Source organism: Castor canadensis, chromosome 6 (assembly GCF_047511655.1).
Source record: "Castor canadensis chromosome 6, mCasCan1.hap1v2, whole genome shotgun sequence".
NCBI lineage: Eukaryota > Metazoa > Chordata > Mammalia > Rodentia > Castoridae > Castor > Castor canadensis.
The window spans coordinates 40,334,183-40,353,928 of record NC_133391.1 but is presented as its reverse complement, the minus strand read 5'-3'; the positions used below and the strand labels follow the sequence as shown (position 1 = coordinate 40,353,928).

Sequence of the window (19,746 nt, the reverse complement as noted above, 5' to 3'; positions counted from 1 at the left end):
AGCCATTTTCTCTAGAAATGATTTTTTAAGAGCTATTTTATTTATGTATTTTTTAGTAGGACTGGGGTTTGAACTCATGCTTGCAAAGCAGACACTCTACTGCTTGAGCCACACCTCCAGTCCATTTTACTCTGGTTATTTTGGAGATGGGGTCTTGTGAACTGTTTGCCCAAGCTGGCCTTGAACCCTGATCCTTTCAATCTCAGCCTCCCTGGTAGCTAGGATTACAGGTGTGAGCCTCTGGTACCTGGCAATTTTTAGGACTCATTAATAGTACAAGGGAGTTGCACTGTGAAGATTTCATAGGTGGTATGATGAACAAACAAGCTCTCCCCTCCATTGTATTCCCTTAGCCCCCCCCTCAGCCCCTCACCCCCATCTCGTCCCCACCCCCTTTTCAAACAGTGTTGGCAGGTTTCATTGTGGTGTCTTCATACATACACACGTAATGTACTTTGAACCTCTTCCTCTCCCTGTAGAAGTTTCTCATTTTCAAGAGCTCTTGTTCTGTTTGTTTTCAGTTCTGGAACACTTTTCTTTTTTTCCTTTTGAAAGAGTCTTTTGATGTAGCCTGGGCTGTCCTCAATCCTACTCCCAAATGCTGGGATTACAGGCGTGCACCCCCACGCCTGGCATTGCCTTACGGTTCTTGGGGCTATTGAAGTGAGAAATTTTTTTTAACAACTTTGTTGCAATATAATTAACTTGCTGTTCAACTCACCTAATTAAGTATACAGTTCAGTGTTTATTCAGAGAGCTGTGTAAGCCATCACCACAGTCAATTTTAGGATATTTTTGTTGCCTTTCAAATAAACTCCCCACTGCCATCCCTGTGCAATAATCTTCTTTCTGTGTCTGAAGTTTTGCTCTCCTGGGCACTTCCTATACATGGCATACAACATGTGGTCTCTGTGGCTGGCATCTTCTAGTTAGCTTCATGTTTTCTAGGTTTAGTTATGTTATAGCATGAATCAGTACTTTGTGCCTTTTGATGGTGACATAATATTCCTCTGCTCATCAACAGATGGGTATTTGAGTTCTTTCTGCCTTTTGGCTGTTCTGAATAATGCTATCGTGAACGTTCATGTACACATCTTGGCACAGATACGTTTTCACTTCTTTTGGTGATACACTTTAGCATGGAATGGCCGAGTCGGATGAAGATGCTTTAACTTTTTAAGCCAATGTCAGACCATCTCTCAAAGCCCCTCCCCCACCCCTGCACTGTGTTCCATTCTCTCCCGCAAAATGTGCGGTCCTGGTTTCTGTGTGTCTGCACGACACTTTGTTCTCTGACTGCAGCCATCCTGGTGGGTGTGAAGCAGTGTCCCATGCTGCTGAACATCCTGTTGGTCATTTGCATGGGTTCTTTATAGTCTAGGCAGAAGACCCTTACCAGACAGGTGCGGCATTTGCAGATACCTTCTCCCATTCTGTCAGGCTTTTTTTTTTCTTTTTGACAGTATTGGGGTTTGAACTCAGGGCCTCTCACTTGCCAGGCAGGGGCTTTACCTCTTGAGTCACATGCACAGCCAGTTTTTTTACTTTCTTAATAGTGTCTGCTGAAGCATGAGGATTTATTCTTTCATTTATTCAGGGGTGGGGATGAAACCCAGGGTCTTATCAGTGCTAAGCACACACTTTACCACTGAGCTACTCCCCTAGCCCCAAGAGGCTTTAGTTTTGAGAAAGTCCAAGGCATCTACTTTTCTTTTGCTATTTGTTCCCTTGCCCACGTGTAGCCATGACTGCAGCTTTAGTGCAAAGTGGGCTTGTGGCCTGGCAGGCCCGATGTTTTATTGGGGAAACCAAGCCTACCAGTATATTTCCCCTGGGATCATTCAGTATCCCCAGTTTCTCCAGAAGGGAACTCGAGTGGGGTGCGGGTGGTAGGGTGAGGGGTACTGAGGGCCTGATCTTTTCTGCTTCTGGCTTTCACTTAACCCTTCAGTCCCCATCCCTTCTCTTCTCCCTCTCTGGCATGCCCAGTGTCTGTGAGTTGTGGACCCTCCTGTTTAATTTCTGACTTACTGGGCTGTGGTCTTTGGCCAGTGCACAGAGGCTGGACCACCTACATGCAGGCTTCTGGTCAGGCCCTCTGTTGTGATCTGTCCCTCCTGTCCCTCCCTGAGCCACCAACTCAGCTTGCTCTGTACCTGGAACCTTCTGCCTCCTTTGCCCTGCGCAGTCCATGCTAGCTCCAGTCAGCCTCCAGTGTTAAGTATCTTTGAGTTCGCCCGTCTGGCCTCCTCTCCCTTGTCTTCCTCTTTGTGGTGTAGCACAATTTAGAAAGTTCTTTGCTGTTTCTTAACCATTCTTATTGGATCTCTGGAAGGAGAAAGATGAACTTGCATGGTCAGATTTCCAGCTTTAACCTGATATCCAGGAAAATGAGCGTAACCCGAGTGTCACTGCCAGTGGTTTGCCAGGTGCTATTGAGAAGGAAAAGTGCTCATGGACTGGCTCTCTTAGCACGGCGTGGGGGCTGCTGGGAAAATCACGGCTTGTTTATGATGTATTTGTCTTTAGGTAGTGAGAATCAGTGAAGTTGTGTTTGTTTGGTTGGTTTGGTTTTTGAGACAGGTTCCACTATGTAGCACAGGCTGGCCTCGAACTCCTGGGCTCAGTAGGCTGTTAGGATGACAGTGTCCTACCATGCCCCACTAGCTTGTTCTCTAAAGACTATTGAAGAGGCAGACGAGGCCAGAGTTTTGCTCAGTTGGGAAAATCAGCCATGCAGACCATAAACAAGAAGACTCTTGCAATACAGGCCATATAGGAGACTCTCTAGAGCCCAGCTGGTCTTGGGCTGACAGAGAGGCTCAAGCAATAAGTTTACAAGTAGGTACAAGAGTTGCACCTTACAAGTGCTGCAAAAAAAAAAAGGAGCAAGAGAGGAGGAAGGGAGGGAGGGAGGGAGGGAGTTGGGGCCGGGACTGGGGTTTTGACCTTGAGCCTTTTTTTTTAGCCACTTCCACTTTTCCTCTTCTCACTGTCCTGCCCTGGTCATGGGAACTGGTAAGCCAGAGGCTTTGCCATCATCACCAGTTAACATTGCTACTATGCACCGAGGCAGCAGCTCCTGGCTGTGTGTGAGGGGCTTCTGGGCTCCCTTCCACCTCCCATAGCCCGTCCAGGCCTGGCTTTGACTGGGATTATGGGGCCAGGGTGTGGTGAGGTGGCAATGGCTTCTTCCCAGCACTGGCACAACTACCCTGAAGGTACACTTGGGGTCAGAGGGAGGCCTGACTGGCAGTGGCAGGATGGGCACACTACCCTCGAGAAGGAGATGGCATATTGGGGCCCTTTTCATTACTCCTGCCTTCTCCTGCTTGTTGGCAATATTTTTTTGTTGTTGTTGTTTTTGCAATGCTGGGGACCAAACAAGAGCTTTGCCACTGAGCCACAGTTCAGCCTAGTTATTGGTAATACTCTGTATTCCCAAGATGAAGATCATCTTAGCCCCATTTCATAAATTAAGGAAACTGAGGCACAGTGCCAAGGTGAGCCTCTCTCCTGTGACCATTTTTGCTATATCCATACTGTGGTTAGACTAGAGCAGACTGAAAGATCCCTGCAGCACTTGCCTCAGTGCTTCACATGTGTTCTCGTGTGCAGAGGAGAAAAAACTTGCCAGAGATTACAGACTTCGTCATAGTAGCAGAACCAGAATCTAGACCCAAATGGTCTGGCTCCAGAGAGTGTGCTTGGAGCGATACAGCCGGCTCTTCCTCCCATGCAAAGGGCCTAGATGAGCTCTGGGAATACAGACCCCGGGGGAAGGTTTCTGAGCTATCTAGAAAATCTCTGGTCATCTGATGAACAGCAGTTGGTGGCAGTATGGGGAGAGCAAGTCAAGTCTGACTGTAGGCTGTGGAGTGTGGAGCAGTCAGCAGCTGGGCTTCTTTTTTGTGTGTGTGTGGAACTTCGGTTTGAACTCAGAGCCTTCACCTTGAGCCATTCTACCAGCCCTTTTTGGTGATGGGTTTTTTCGAGATAGGGTCTTGTGAACTATTTTGCCCAGCCTGGCTTCGAACTGCGATCCTCCTGATTTCTGCCTCCTGAACAGCTAGGATTATAGGCATGAGCCACCGGCGCTGGACACAGCCAGGCTTCTTGATTTAGACCCCAGGTTCCCTTCTAGAAAAGGGGCCAGTGTCTTGCTTGGAGGTGAATGTTAGCAGATAGGAAAAGAAACTAGAATGTCCCTCTCCCACGTTGATCAGGCTCCTGTCCTCTCACCTTCCCTCAGGGGACGATGGCAGGGGCTAATGGGAGAAGATAGGTGGGGACAGCTGGTACTGAGGAAGTTTGATTAGACGGATTCCATAGTGGACATGGTGTTCAACCATGTGCTGTGTGCACAGCCAATATGGCCCCTATCTTCCAGGAGCTCGGGATCTGGGGGAGAATCCACTCTACAGGGAGCATGATGTGTACAAGTGAGCCCTCCTGGTGTGACAGAGCCAAGCAGGATGGCGGCAGTTGGGCCTGCTGCCACAACAGGACACAGGTGTTCTAAGTCTTGTTTCTGCCTCTGAGAGCAGGGTCCTGAGTGAATCTTGGCTTCTGTGTACCTGTTTCCCCCTCTGAAAAGTCAGTTGTCCTTGCAGGCCATAAGGGGTGTGACTCTGAGCTCTTAGCAAAGGGGAGACTCTGCCCCTGCCTCCTCCCACCCCTTTTCTGAGCCCCAAGAGCCAGGCCCTCCCTGAGTGCCAACAGCTTGTGCAGGGTGAGGATGGGTGAAATCAGAGACGAGGGCATATTAGAGGCCAGGGTACCATGGCAGCCATCCCTGAGTGGGTAGGGAGGCCAAGGCACATGTGTGGTGGGGGAAAGGGAAGTGTGTTTGCTAATAGTGAGGCTTTGGGTCAGTCATGTGCCCCACAGGCAGTCTAAGCTACTCCCTGTTCCTGGCCTGCTAGGGCAGGTCCTCATTGGAGATGGTACCTCTCTGTGTGCAAGAGAGGTACGCATGGGGTTGCTCAGGCCAGGCTCTGTCTAATGAATATTGTGGGGTTGAACAAGGCATAGAGAAGCTGAGTCTCCCTTCCTCCATCCCCTGAGCCTCATGAGACCAGCAGAGGTTGCTGTCTTTGGGGGAGGGGTAAAGGGGACTCTTGGACATTGTGACACGCTGAAAATGCTGGGCAGGACCTGAGCTGAGCCAGGTGGCAGGACAGTAGCCCAGGCCTTCCTTCCATCCCAACCCACTGGTTCCTCTGGGCCCTGACATTTCTCCCAGGCACATCCCAGCACATGACAATGAATCTGAGCCCCTCCAGCCCCCACACCCGGGCTGCGGCTGTCTCAGCTCATCTGTCAGTCACCCGATCCCCCACACCTGTTCCAGGCACAGCCTGTGAGCTGCCCACCCTCACGCACAGCTATGAATAGGGTGTGGGAAGGGGAGACGGGGCATTCAGAGGGCAGGTCAAAGTGGGGGGTGGGGGGCAGCTTTTCCTCTGTTCTTGGGCTGAGAAAGTCCAAAACAAAGTTGGTTTGGGAGGTGCTTGGAGTGGGTGAGAAATGCCTGGGCTGCAGCTGCAGGAGGAAATGGGGTTGTGACTGTAAGGCCTGGGTTCTAGGGCCAGATGAGGTGCTCTGAGCTGGGTCACCTGTGACATCAACCCCCATCTCCTGGGTCCACAGGACTGGTTCTGAAATGACTTTGGACCTTCACCTGTGGGACACCTCTTCCCCATTTGACCAACAGCTTGCTAGCTCTACTTTGCTCCCAGTTACCAACTTCATTGAGACCAGAAACAGTACCTCAGACTCTGTCCCATTGGTTCCTAACAGAGTTGAGCTGGGGCTGGATAAAAAGTGACCAAGTGACTGGGAGGGCCAAGGGAGTGAGTGGGAGGTGATGACAGAAGACCTGGAGGATTTGAGATGGGGCAGAGCTGGGGCCAAGGAGTTGGGGGTAACCAGGGTAAGTAGGTTCCTCTGCACCAAGGGACCTTGCTCCTCTCGTGCAGTGCCACTCAGAGGCTAGAGGTGGAACTGCAGCATGCAACCTTTGCTGAAGGCCTCAGAGTGCCAGGCACTGTCCTAGGAGGGAAGACCTGGGGAGACTGGTTCTTGCTCCTAGGGAGCTTCCATCTGGCAGATCATGAGAGCACAGGGTGACAAGGGGGATGCTCCTGGAGTATCAGTGCAGGGGTGGTGCTGCCTTTGGGTGTGGAAGAACCTAGGAGGCTCTTTGGTGCCAGGTCTCCCCAGTGTGGTGCGTGGTGTGTGGTGTTCTTTTAGGTGGTACCTGCATTGACGTTTCTTCTTTGATGGCTATGTGATTATTTTCCCTTATGTAGGAAAAAACAGAGATTGTTGCTTTCATGGATATATTGCTTAGGATGGAATTAAGGAATAGAAAATGAGTTGATTTAAAAGACACCACAAAGGTATAGTAGGATGTGTGGTAGAGAGTTCATGACTGTAGCATTGGTCAGAGGCCCTCAATAACAGTGGCTACAATCTGAGGTCAACACCATTGGATGTCCTAGCCTCATCCCTCAACACCCCCCACCCCACATCCAATGTCCTGCCGGCATTTTTTCTCTCAGGTATGGATCTGATCACAGCATATCAAGAGCACACAAACCATCCCCCACCCTCCTGTCAGAAACAGTGCAACAAACTTTGCGTCTTAGGAGGAGCTCATAACTTAGAAACTAGGGGACAAAATGCAGAGTTTCTGGTATCTATTCACCTTATTTTTCACAGGAAACCTTTGGGCCTCTGCCAGGATTCACAAGTGTCCTGCCTCCATCTTCCCGAATCATCATGGAGTCAGGGTAGGGAAACTGAGGCCAGCCCCAGGATGGGTGTTGAGCAAACATGGCTGTTTGTTTCAGAGGCCCCTGGAGACCTTACCATTGGCTTCAGTGCTGCTGCAATTCTTTTCTTTCCTTCTGATGGCTTCATGAAAGCCAACACAGAGCACACTGAACCAACTGTGTGCCATTCTATTTCTATATGAAAACATCTTAAAGCTAATATTCCTCCATTCCATTCTGCTTTCTTCACTCACTGTTTGTATTCATCCACAGTAATGAATGGAGGCCCATCTCAGGATTTTTTGTGGCTACATAATATTTCTTTTATGTTACGATTAACAACCCCCTATCAATCTACAGAAAGGCCTTGCTCTTGGGCTTGCCAAAGGAGAGAAAAATAGTATTTGAGCATCCCTTAGTGGCCAAAAGTAGAACTGCGTTGGCTGACCCTGTCTACTGTGCCCCAACCTTCCTGGGGTCCTGGGGATGCCCTTGTCTTTGTGCAGAAGAACCTGCATCATGGTCTGAAGCAACCACTGCGTCCATCAGGCTGTGCTCAGGGGCCAACTGGCAGTGGTCTTAGCTGTGTGGGTGGGAGGAGAGGGTCCCCTGAATAGCCTTTTGTAATAAGTCTGTGCATTTCTTCTGAGTGGCTTAATAAGCATCCTCAGCTCAGATGGGGTGAGATGAGGTGGTGCCTAAGTTCTGGGGACATGGGCCCCTAAATGGCCGAGGGCTTCAGAAATACAGTTCCTGTTTCACAGTTGCCAAGGCAGTGAACTGGCTCGTCCAGTGCCTTCCTCTCTCTGTGGGGCTGGGACAAGTGTTGGAGCTGGAGTCTGCAGACCTGGCTCTGTTGCTCGTCAGCCACGTGGCCTTTGGCACTTAATACTCTGGGTGCCTGGGGCCTGGCGAGCGTCTGGTGCAGGGGGCCAGCAAGAGGGCTGATGAAAGGCCCCTTTAGCCAGGTGGGGAGCTGAGAAGGGCTCAGCAAGCCAGTTCAGACCCTGGAATCATGCAGTCAGACTTGCACTTTGAAGGGAATGCTGAGCAGTTAAGAGAAGGAACAAGGAGGGAAGATGGTGCTGGGGGATTGGGTTAGGTGCTGAGACAGAGATGTACAAAGATCAAGAGTGGTTGAGCCGGGTGCTCTTGGTTCACGCTTGTAATCCTAGCTACTCAGGAGGCAGAGATCAGGAAGATCGAAGTTCAAAGCCAGCCTGGGCAAATAGTTTGAGAGACCCTATCAGAAAAACCCATCACAAAAGGGGGGTGGGGGGAACTCGCGTAGTAGCTCAAGGTGTAGGCCCTGAGTTCAAACCCCAGCACTGCAAAAAAAAGAAGAGTGGCTGAACCCAGCCAGGCCCAGTGGCTCATGCCCATAATCCTAATTACTTGGGAGGCAGACATCAAGAGGGTCGTGGTTTGAGGCCAGCATAGGCAAAAAAAAAAAAATTTTGAGAGATGCCACCTCCACCAGGAAGGACGTGGTGATGAGCACCTGTCATCCCAGCTACTTTGGAAAGTGTAAATAGGAGGATTGTGGTTAGTCCAGGCATAAATGCAAAACCCTATTTGAAAAGTAACTAGAGCAAAAAAGGCTGGGGGCATGGCTCCAATGGCAAAGCTCCTTCCTGGCAAGGTCAAGGCCCTGAGCTCAAACCCCAGAACTCCCCCGCCACCCTTCGCCGCCCCAGCCATAGAGATGGGTGAGAGGCCTCCCTGGAGCCATTTGTGAAAGGGTCTGTTGACTGGCTGGCCAAAGGATGAGATTCAGAATCCCCAGCATCCTCTCTGCCAACTCTCTTCTGGCTTTCAGTTCTCATGTTTTTTCACTGTCAAAATTGACTCTGGAAAGGTTCTGATAAATGCATTCAAACTAAAGTGGAAATGACTGATAGAGACTTACATATCAGCAGTTTAATAAGAACAAAGTCTTAGACTATAAAACTAAAGGCCTAGAGACAAAATTGGGGACCCCACTTGTTAGGTGTGTTGATGTCTGAGCAGGTAGCTGTGGCCTGAAACCCACACAGGCCCCAGCTCTCTCAGTTTCAGTTGTTTAGGAAACAGCCTAGAGTGTGGAAAGTGGTGGCCAACATCTGACGCTCCTCCCTCCCTCCCTCCTTCCTTCCTTTTCCTTCCCTCCCTTCCCCTTCCCTTCGTCTTCCATCCCTCCCTTCCTTCTTTCCGTTCTCTTTCCCTCCCCTCCCCTCCCCTCTCTTTCTTTCCTTTGTTTCTGTGGTACTGGGATGGAACCGGGGCTGGGGCCTGCTACACAAGTGCTCTGTCACTGAGCTCTACCCCTAGCCCTGTCCACATTCTTTTTACACCTTCCTGATTTCTTCCTTGTCCAAGTGTCTGCGTTGTGACCTGAACATGTCCTCGATTCAGGGCCTGGCCCTCCAACGGGGGGCCCTGTGAACAAGCCTCACCACACCCTCAGCTTCCGTGTCTCCCTGCAGGCGGACCTCAACACCAATATCGAAGATGAAGGCAGCTCCTTCTACGGGGTCTCCAGCCAATATGAGAGCCCCGAGAACATGACCATCACCTGCTCCACCAAGGTCTGTTCGTTTGGCAAGCAGGTGGTGGAGAAAGTTGAGGTAGGAGGCTCCAGTAGGTGCGGGGCAATGCTGGAGGCTTTATATCCTCCTCACTGGAGTGCTCCTGAGCAGGATTGTCAGGATGGTCCTGGCGGAAGGGGGCTCCAAGTGGCTTCCATGTGCATCTAGGAAGCACATCCCACACGCTCCTTATTGCCTGCCCGACTCTCCGGAGCCATGGCTAAACTCCCTGCCAGGACTCCCAGTGGTCCTTGCAGGCATCTCCTATCCTCTCCTAAAGCAAGGCCGAACCACACACAGGGTCCAGGATTTTCTCCCTAGTCTAACCCTGTTTTCACAGCTGGGCCCAGAGAGAGGAAAGGTCTTCCCCATGGTCACGCAGCTTGCCAGGGGAAGAAGCAAGTTAGAACAGGTCCTGCTCACTTTTTATTCCATGAATGCTAAAAACTGTTTGTGGTCCTGTTTATTTATTTATTTTTACTATACTTTTTTTTTTTTTTTTTTTTTTTGGGATGGGGATGGATTTTATTTTATTTTTTTTTATTTTTTTTTTTCAATTTTTACTATACTTGACGTTTGAACTCAGGGCCTCATGATTGCTAGGGAGGCAGGTGAGCCATGCCACCATCCCTTTTTGCATTAATTTTTCTTCAGATAGGGTCTCTGGCTTTGGCCCAGAGCTGTTCTTATACCAAGATCCCTTACTCTTGCCTCCTGAGTGGTTAGGATTTCTGGCATGAGCCACTGTGCCCTGCCCTGATTTTTTTTTTTTTTTTTTGAGATGGTCTCACTGTGTAGCCCAAGCTGGCCTGGAACTTGCAGTCCTACTGCCTTAGCTTCCTAAGTGTTGGGATTACAGTCCTATACCACCACGTCCAGCTGTTTGCACTTTTTGAGTACCAGAAAATAAATTTATTTCCTTTTGGGCAGTGGTTTCTGCCTCTCTTCTAAGTGTCCTGGCCCAAGGTGGTACAGGATAGCAGTGACCCTGATTTTGGAGGACCCCTGCTTTCTGGTAGATAATGGTAAAGCCTTCCATTCATCCCTGAACAAGCACCAAGTTGCCCTAGCTGCCCAATGGCACAGCCTCCAGGAGCACTCTGGTCCTATTGTGTAGTGAGAGTAACAAGATGGGACAGAGAGCCCCATCCCAGAACCCCTGTCATCCTGAGGCTCGTGAACCCTCCACGCAATGTCAGGCTTCTCTCCATCCCTGGCCTCACCACTTGGCCTCCTGGGTCAGACCTAAGAGAATCCCACCATCATTATCATCTCATGTCAACAGCCACTGCCAGGAGCAGCCTCTGTCCTGGGGGCCTGATGCTGGCTGCATCTCAGAATCACCTGGGGGGTTTGAAACACATCAAGCCCCCTTCCCCCGAGACCCACTCACATCACCCACCTCATCTCTGGAGTGGAATCCAGGCAGCAGCAATTTCTATTTATTCTATTTATTATTGACCCGAGGGACTCACGAGTACTAAGCATGTGCTCACCTACTGAGCTCCACCCCCACTCCATGGCAGTTTTTTAAAAACTTGTTTTTTATTTATGTTTTTTGTGGAACTGGGATTTAAACTCGGGGCTTTGTGCTTGCAAAGTGCTCTGCCACTTGAGCCACACCTCTAGTCCATTTTTCTCTGGTCATTTTGGAGATGGGGTCTCATCAACCATTTGCCCAGGCTGGCCTTGAACCTTAGTTCTCCTGATCTCAGCCTCCTAAGAAGCTAGGATTACAGGCATGAACCACTTGTGCCTGTTTGTTATTTATTTATTTACTTTTATTTATTTTGTGGTACTGGGGTTTGAACTCAGGGCTTACACCTTAAGATACTCCACCAGCTCTTTTTTGTGATGTTTTTCTTTTTTTTCAAGATAGGGTTTTGCAAACTATTTGCCAGGGCTGACTTCGAACTGCGATCCTCCTGAGCTCTTCCTCCTTAGTAGCTAGGATTACAGGCATAAGCCACTGGCACCTGGCTTTAATTAAATTTTTTAAGGGCTCAAGTGATTAGAGTGCTTGCCTAGCAAGCTCAAGACCCTGAGTTCAATCCCATACTACCAAAAAATAATAATGAAAAATTTAAAAATTAACTAAGCTCTTAAATGCTGAGATAATTGTGGATTGAGGCTCTGCCTGCAGTCATAATTCCTTGCATCCTGTACCCCACTCCTCCAGGCAGCATCCTGCAGAAGTGGAGGGTGATACTAGCTACCAAGAGATTGACATCGATGCCATCCACTAGTCTGGCTTAGACTACACCAGTTATAGGTGTAGTGTGTGTGTATGTGTGTGTGCACGCATGTGTGAATTCTTGTGACTGCCACCAGAGTCCAGACATGGCAAGTCCATCACAAGGGCACCCAGGGAACTTTTGCAACATACCCTCCTGTGCAGCAGGACTGAGGCACCCATTCTGTCTCAGCTCTGTGGAGTTGGGCCTGGGCTGGAGGAGATGGGATGCTAAGGCCCTGCTGTCCCCTGGCTCCTGCAGACAGAGTATGCTCGCTACGAGAACGGCCACTACACGTACCGCATCCACCGGTCCCCGCTTTGCGAGTACATGGTCAACTTCATCCACAAGCTGAGGCGTCTGCCAGAGAAGTACATGATGAACAGCGTGCTGGAGAACTTCACCATCCTGCAGGTGTGTAGGCTGGGCTGCGGGCCAACGTGGGGGGTCCCCTGGTCCCCGGATGGGCCTTCGTTTCACCACACCCTTGTCTCTCCTGCAGGTGGTCACCAACAGAGACACACAGGAGACCTTGCTGTGCATCGCGTACGTCTTTGAGGTGTCTGCCAGCGAACATGGAGCACAGCACCACATCTACCGGCTGGTGAAAGAATGAGAGACTCGGGGAGCAGGGAGGGGGAAGAGACAAGTGCAGGAAACGGGACATGGAAAGGGACCTGCCCAGGCTGTCCCCTGAAGTGCCAAGATTGCTGAGCTGCGTGGCCATGACTCCTCCTGCTAGGAACACACTACTGTGCTGGTCCGCAATGTCCGCCCCCCAATAAACCCAAGGTGTTGTGTATTTTCAGAGGACCCCATCTGGCTGAATGAGCCCGGGAGGGACTGGGGAGAAGGCATGTCAGGTAGGCAGGCGGAAGCAAGGCCAGAGAGACACCAGGCAGTCCTGAAGCCAGCACCCCACGGACTCAGCCAGGAGCAGCGCCACACACTGGGGTTCAAGACCTGATGGCCCCTTTGCTGCCACCTGAGCCCCTGCACTATGCTGCTGGTGGCACTGGAGTCCACATTGCACTGCCCAGCCACCCGGAGGCTCTGCCCTGTCCACCTGTATTTGTGTGAGGTGACAGTTGTTGGAAGGGGGGACGGGCAGAGCTCTTTAGATAGTCTTCACCATCTCCAGTGGCTTCCTCCAGGACCACAGCTGGGAGGGCAGGAGGTGGCCGTGGTGAAGCAGGCACACCGAGCATCAGTCAGCCTCCACGCGTGCATGAAGGGCCAGAGCTGGTTAGCTCTGTGGTGGTCCAGTGGCCTCTGAAGCCTGTCCAGCTCTGGTGCTCTGGGCATCCTGCCTCCAACTCGCTCCATGGGAAGGGAGGACAGGGTGAGGAACCCACCCTTTGAGATCATCTGAGAAAACCAAACGGGGCTGGGGGAGAGGCAGCTCTGGATTCTGTCCTGGCATTTCCAACTCCCTGACCTTGAAAGCTTCTCAGCCTTAGTCCCTTTCCTCTCTGCAGAGTGAGGAGGCAACAGCACCTGCTTCAAAGACGTTCATGAAAGGCGAAGGTGTCTCAAGGGCCTGGTGCAAGCTGCACCTGATACACAAACGATCAGCTCTTTGCTCCCCATCCTTTGAGAGGCTGGGTCTGCCTTTCTGCTGCCACCTAGTGGCTCTGTGGTGTCATCTTCCCCAATAGGAATCAGCTCTAGTAGCCACAGAAAGGGAAAAAAGATACAACCTAGAAATGTTTCCTGTGTGCCCAGCACTCAGGGAGACAGTCTGTAAAAATAGAGAAGTGAATAGCACAGCGTGGATGAGATGTTGAAGAGTGATGGCTAAAAGCAAGGGCTCTGGGGTCAGACCAGCCACTGACTGGCTGTGCTACCTTGGATGAGTTACTTAATTTCCCCGTGCCTCAGTTTACCCATCTGTAAAAATGGGTATAATAATATTAACCTACCTCGTGTATGTACAGTGCCTACCATAGTGCTGAGCACGTCCACGTGTTCAATAAACATGCATTGTTATTGCCAGTATGAGCTTGGAGTCTAACCTCGGAGTCAGGCTGGGAAGCTATCCTGTGAGGTACACCAATCCTCAAAGCAACTGGTGGTCAGAGATGGGAAAGATCAGGGTGCGGAGGATTCAGCAAGGGCACGGGGCCCTTGAGGGGAGCTGGCCCTTAGAGGATTGGCAGTGATTATTTTATTTATTTATTTATTTTCTTTGGCATTGCTGGGGAGGGAACCCAGGGATTTACCCATGCAGGGCAAGTGCTGTATCCCCGAGCCGCACTCCAGCCACATTTAGATAGGCAGATGGGAAGAGACTGGCTGATATCTCAGATGGGGAAGAGAAGCAAGCTGCCCAGTCTCCCTCTAGCCATGGCCCCTCACTCATTGTCTTCAGCAAAAAGCAGTTTAATTCCCCGCCACACACCCTCGGTGTCCAGAGCACAGCTAGGCCTCATGCTGGTGCATAACTGCACCATGTGTGGTGGTCCAGTTCTCATCAGAAGGTGGGGGCAGCGGTCCCAGCACAGGTGGCTGTGCTCACATGTCCATGTGTAGGTCTGTTTGCTGGGGACTTCCCAACCCTACCCTAGTCACCATCACAGCCCTCCCCTCCTCTTCCCTTCCTGGGCTTCTCAGACACAGGCCTGTGATGCCTGTGGTTTGACTGGCAGCTCTAGCACTGTGTACCTCAGACAGAGGCTTAGAGGGCACCATGTGAACGGCCTCTCGTCATGGAGCAGGAGGGCTGATTTTGTGTCACAGTGGGCAGGAGGTCTGTGAGTTGCTTGGTCCAGGTGTTGCTATAAATTTCCCCTTTGTGAACTGACTTCAGTGGCCTAACAGAGTCACCTACTTGCTGGGGATGTAGCTCAGTGGTAGGGTATTTGCCTAGCATGCACAAAGCCCTGGGTTTGATTCCCAGCACTGCAAAAAAAAAATCATCTACTTATAGGTGTACATTCCAAAGGGTCCCCATAAAAGATGACAGCATTAGCTGTCTCTCTCTGGTGTAGTGCTCACCACGATCCTCAGGCCAGTGGGAGCCAGGACCTGGCCCCGCTATCTTTGCAGCCTCCACTCAGCTCCCTCACCTGCCCTCTCTCCAGCCACTCTGACTGGTGACTCCTCAGTACCCCTGCCCTCGGCATTAGTACTGCATGTTGCCCTGGCCAGTAGTGCCCTCTTCTCCCACTGGCCACCTGCGACTCATTCTCCAAGAGAAGTCCCTCCTGCCCTTGTGTCCAAGCCTTCCCTTCACCCCCAAGAGAGCTTTCCATGGTACCTCCTGATCACCAGTCTCACACTAGCCTTTTTGTTTTGTTTCTTTTGAGACAGGGTATCTCTGTGTTGCCCAGGCTGTCCTCAAACTCCTGGGTTCAAGCGATCCTCCTACCTCAGCCTCCTAAGTAGCTGGGACTACAGGTGTTTGACACTGTGCTCAGCAGCCCCTCTTAAAGATGAAGAAAGTGAGACACAGAGAGCTCAGCTAACTTGCTTAGGTTGCTAATCCACTTACTCATTCACTTTGTGAATATTTATCTAACATCTGGGTTGTGCCAGGTGCTAGGGATGTGTCAGTGTACAAGACAGAGTCCCCTGGAGCTTTTTACTTTTCATGTTTTACTGAGGTGGGAGAATAGCAAGAGAATAGACATGCAGGTTGTGGGAAGTGGTGTGGAGGAGGAGGGAGGCCACCACAGTTAGCTTTGCTGCTGAGGAGGCTCTGGCAGGCGCTGGTTTTAGAGTGATTCTCAAAGGACAAGCGGAGTCAGGCTGTGGGGAACAGCATCCCAAGAGGAGAAAGGCTGTGTCCCAGGTGTGACTGAAGGGTTGAGTGGCAGGGACTGGATGCACACCAGGGAGCTTTCCAGATGGGGATGGGGAAAAGAAGCAGGCAGCTGCATCCCCCAGCATGCCCTTACTCGGTGAGGACTTTGGGATTTTCTCAGCGTGACAGAAGGCCCAGAGGTGTGTTAAGGAAACAAGTCCTTTTGATCTGATTTTTAGAAAACAGCCGTCGGTTGTGTGGACAGTAGGGGAGCATGTGTAATGCCTGCTTCTCTTGCTCCTCTGGGCATCAGCAGGTGGAGACTTGATTTCTTGGGTCTGGATGCTTGGTATCCAGTGCCTGATGCCCCTGGGTGTGTGCCATGAGGAAGGGTCCCCAAGCCTCCACCCTGGGAGCAAGCCAGGCTCGGATCTAGAGTTAGCAGATAGTATTGCTGGAGATGGACATTGGGGCAGGAAGACAGGTCATCCATCTTGTGGGTTCTGATTGTGACCTCGCAGATTATACCAATAAGTTGTCCTAGGAATGGGAACAAGAAATAAGCCCACACAGGAATTTGGTGTACGTGCAGGTGTGTGTAGACGTGGCTCTGACCTTTCAGGATCAAAGCAGTGGGGTAGGGAGAGGGGGTTGTCATGGCATGACCTCACATCCTGTGTGCACTGGTCCTCTCCTCCTCCCAGGCTGGGGTGGAGGACAGATGGCCACAAGAGGGAGCGCTTGAGACATGCAGGCTACGTTGGGTAGGGCCACACTGGTGCACTGATCCCAGACCTGGGCACAGAGAAGAAACGTGAGTGTGTGGACTTCAGGTCAGGAGCTGTTGTTCCTGGCACCATTGTTAGCAGAAAGCCCCAGCTCCAGGGAGTCCCAACAGCTTGAAAGCCAATGGGGGTAGGGGCACAGGAAAGGACACGCTGGGAAGCATGGAGGTCTGATGACCTCCGCTCTGTCTTCTGAGTGCTTTTATAGGGCAGAGTTATTTGCTCAGTGTTAAATAGGATGGAGGAACAAAGGCAAGGATTGGGAGTCCCTGGGAGAAGTCCAGGTGGTCTTGGCCTGGCCATGCTCTGGTTGATCATTACCTCAGGCCATTATCTCAGGATCAGCCACACAGGGCTTTGTGGTACCAAGGTGTCTGTTGCCTGTGGGGAGCTCTTGGTCCTTTGTCCACCATGCCCATCAATCAGGAGCTGGGTGTGATGGCCCAGGATCATGAATTCAAGGCCAGCCTTGAATGTGGTGAGACTGTACCAAAACAAAACAAAATAAGATGCTCATCTATCAGGTGGTTGTTCCTGGGGTTTGAGGCAACCAGAGGGGAGAATGACGGAAAAGAAACTGGATGGAGTCAGAACAAAATGGAGTTAGGTAGGTCAGTGTCTGGGCCCTCCTTCAAATCCCCACTGTCAAGTCAACGTTCATTTCTATGAGTGTGAAGGCGAGGCCAAAGGTAGGTGATACATAGCCAGTGTATCCAGTGGTCACTGTGTCTCACCCTTTCTGAATTCTCTGTTACACCAATAAGAATGAAAGCAAGCTTTCCCCAAAAGACTTGAATCTATGTAAGATGTTCTTAAGAATTTACACTCAGTCAAACATGGTGGCGCTCACCTGTTAACCCAGCACTCAGGAGGCAGGAAGATCAAGAGTTTGAGGCCAGGTCGAGCTATACTGCAAGCCCTCATCTCAAGATTTAAAGAAAAAAAAAAAAAGACTTATGCTGTCCAGCCAAGCTGATCCAGGACTGAATTAGCCTCTTCCAAGTCGTCTGACCTTGGGTAAATGACTTGTCTCTTCAACCTTCATTACCTCATGTGTGACATGAGAATAAAAATATAAATGGCTCTGATTTTAGATTTCTGTTGAGAGGAGGAAAGGTGACAATCTATGACAAGTAGCACCATACCTAATCTGAGAATGTCACAGCTTAGGTGTGTGAAAGCAGCACCTAGGTTGGGGTGTGGTTCAGTGGCAGAGCACCTGCCTAGCAAGTGCAAGGCCCTGGGTTCAATCCCCAGTACCGCAGAAGACAGGAAGTCTTCTTTCTCTGTATCTTGGTTTGGTTAGCACAGGGACGTGCTATTTCCTCAGAAATGAGTAGGAAATCTTTTTTTTTCCCCTTCAAATGGAAATGTCCTTAAAGTGGCCCATTCCAGGAAAGAGTTCCCAGGATGAGGTCTGGAAGGGGAGGGCCCAGCAAATGGGGACTGAACTATTATGGATAAAAACCTGTCTGGAACTTGACTTGTTTACTTCCTAAGGATGGGGACAGATGGCCAAGTACCTTTGTAGAGGGCTGGGGCCTAGGCAATGGAAATTATGAAGAGTCTTTAAGCTCTCAGATGTCTGATATTCAACTTTAAGGTTTTTGTATTTTTGCTATGTAAACCCCCTTCATCTCTCCAAATCTTCAGTAAAGGCTGCTGTATACACAAAGGCCTTTGTGTGAGTGGTTTCTTTGTGTGGGAATGATGAAGGTCCCCACCTGTCAACAGAGTGCAGAAACACAGCAGCAGCTGGTCCACACATGGGCAGACGCACACCGAACTGAGTGGGGAGAGCAGGACCCCGAGTCGATACAAACTTCACAAGTCCCTCTCTGAGTGAAAAGCCCTGGGGGAGGGGGTGCCTTAAACTATGGGGTGAAGTTCTGGCTGGGATCACTGGTCATTGCAAGAGAAGCCATCTGGTTCCCTGAATCTCTGACAGCCCCCAGGCAAGGCTCCAGCAGGGGGTTCATGATCAGGCTCTGAGCACTGTGCTTTTATTTATTTACTTATTTTTATTTTTTATTTATTTATTTTTGCAGTACTGGAGCTTGAACTCAGGGCCTTCACCTTGAGCCACTCCACCAAACCTTTTTTTTGTGAAGGGTTTTTCGAGATAGAGTCTTGAGAACTGTTAGCCTGGGCTGGCTTTGAACCTCAATCCTGCTGATCTCTGTTTCCTGAGTAGTTAGGATTACAGGCGTGAGCCACTGGCGCCTGGCAAGCACTGTGCTTTTACACTTGTTTTGTTTTTGCAGTACTGGGGTTTGAACTCAGGGTCTCATGTTTTCTAGGCAAGCGCTTTACCACTTGAGCCACTCCACCAGCCCAAGCACTGTGCTTTTTAAGGAATCTTCTTAATGAAAAACAAAGTAACACAAAATCCCCTGGATTTGAAGGGTGGCCTAAGAAAGGGGCTCAGGCAAGATGTGACCCAGGCCTGGCATCTCAGGAACTTGAATTCAGCGCGTGGTGCAGGAGTGAGCGGCTTACTGCCCCTCACGACTGGCTAACCAAATCAGAACCAGATGACTGATAAGCCCAAGTGCCACTGCCCAGCGGCACCACTGCCAGGACACATTGACATCTGCTGGTCAGCACATTCCTTCCTCCACAGGGAAACCAGACCTCTCGCATACGGTGACTGGTGCTGTGGTTGTGCAGGGAGCTGATGACCTTAAAGGACTGTGTGCCGTTGATTTCAAGCGCCCAAGGTGCCACTGTGTCCACTATGCACCCATTCTGCATCCACTGTAGGGACCTGAGTTTTCCCATCCAAAGATTGAGGAATCCTTATTTTTCTGGATATTGGTTAGCAATGATCTCTCTGTCTCTCTCCTTTTTGCAATATTGGGGTTTGAACTCAGGGCCTCTGCAATGATTTCTCTCTCTCCTGTTTTTTTTTTTTTTTTTTTGGTGGGCCTGACATTTGAACTCACGGCATAGGCCTCTACCACTTGAACCACACCTCCAGTCCATCTTGCTCTGGTTATTTTGGAGATGGGGGTCTCGTGAACTATTTGTCCAGGCTGGCCTCAAACTTTGATCCTGTGGATCTTAGCCTCCCAAGTAGCTAGGGTTACAGGTGTGAGCCATGGGTGCCCAGCATTTTTTTGGGGGTGTGGGGGAGCTCACCAGCAGTCCCATTATGTCATGCTGAACAGTTACAGTGCTGCCCAGTAGGGTGCACGACGTGGCTGGCATCCTTCCCTAAACACTGAACAAGAACGCCTAACACATTAGCTGCTGTACTGTGTTACGTTTTGCTAGTCCAGGGTTCAGAGTGCACGATTCAACTCAGAAGTCCCATTTATACTGGGATCAGCTTCTCCTGCTTGCCCTCCCTTCCTGAGTAGCTAGGCAGGAGCCCTGGCCTGAATGACGAGACCTGCTTGGCAGGTCAGCCCTTTGCTCCCTCTGGTTCTGGATTTAGCACCGCTGGGCACCCCATGCATATTTAAATTATCGGGAGTAGATGAGATTAGGAGGAGAGTGGATGGAGGAGAGAAGCTGTCGCTAGACTGCTGAGACCTTGAAGCATGTGGGGATAGCAGAGAGGGAACAGCAGGAGAGTGCTTTTGTCCTCAATAGCAAACAGAATAACTGTTTCCAGGGGAATGTCCACAGCCT

General features: G+C 50.5%; 1 protein-coding gene across 5 annotated transcripts in view; it reads left to right on the top strand.

The window, feature by feature from the left end:
* Tead4 (TEA domain transcription factor 4) overlaps positions 1-17,081 on the top strand; it is a 68,041-nt gene extending 50,960 nt beyond the window's left edge. For all 5 annotated transcript variants that reach the window (XM_074076277.1, XM_074076275.1, XM_074076278.1 and 2 more), the window contains 3 exons: positions 9,245-9,385; positions 11,842-11,994; positions 12,083-17,081. In XM_074076277.1, coding sequence (XP_073932378.1) covers positions 9,245-9,385; positions 11,842-11,994; positions 12,083-12,196 — 408 coding nt within the window. In that variant the 3' untranslated portion in view covers positions 12,197-17,081. The remainder of the gene's footprint in view (positions 1-9,244; positions 9,386-11,841; positions 11,995-12,082) is intronic.
* Positions 17,082-19,746: the final 2,665 nt, after the last annotated feature.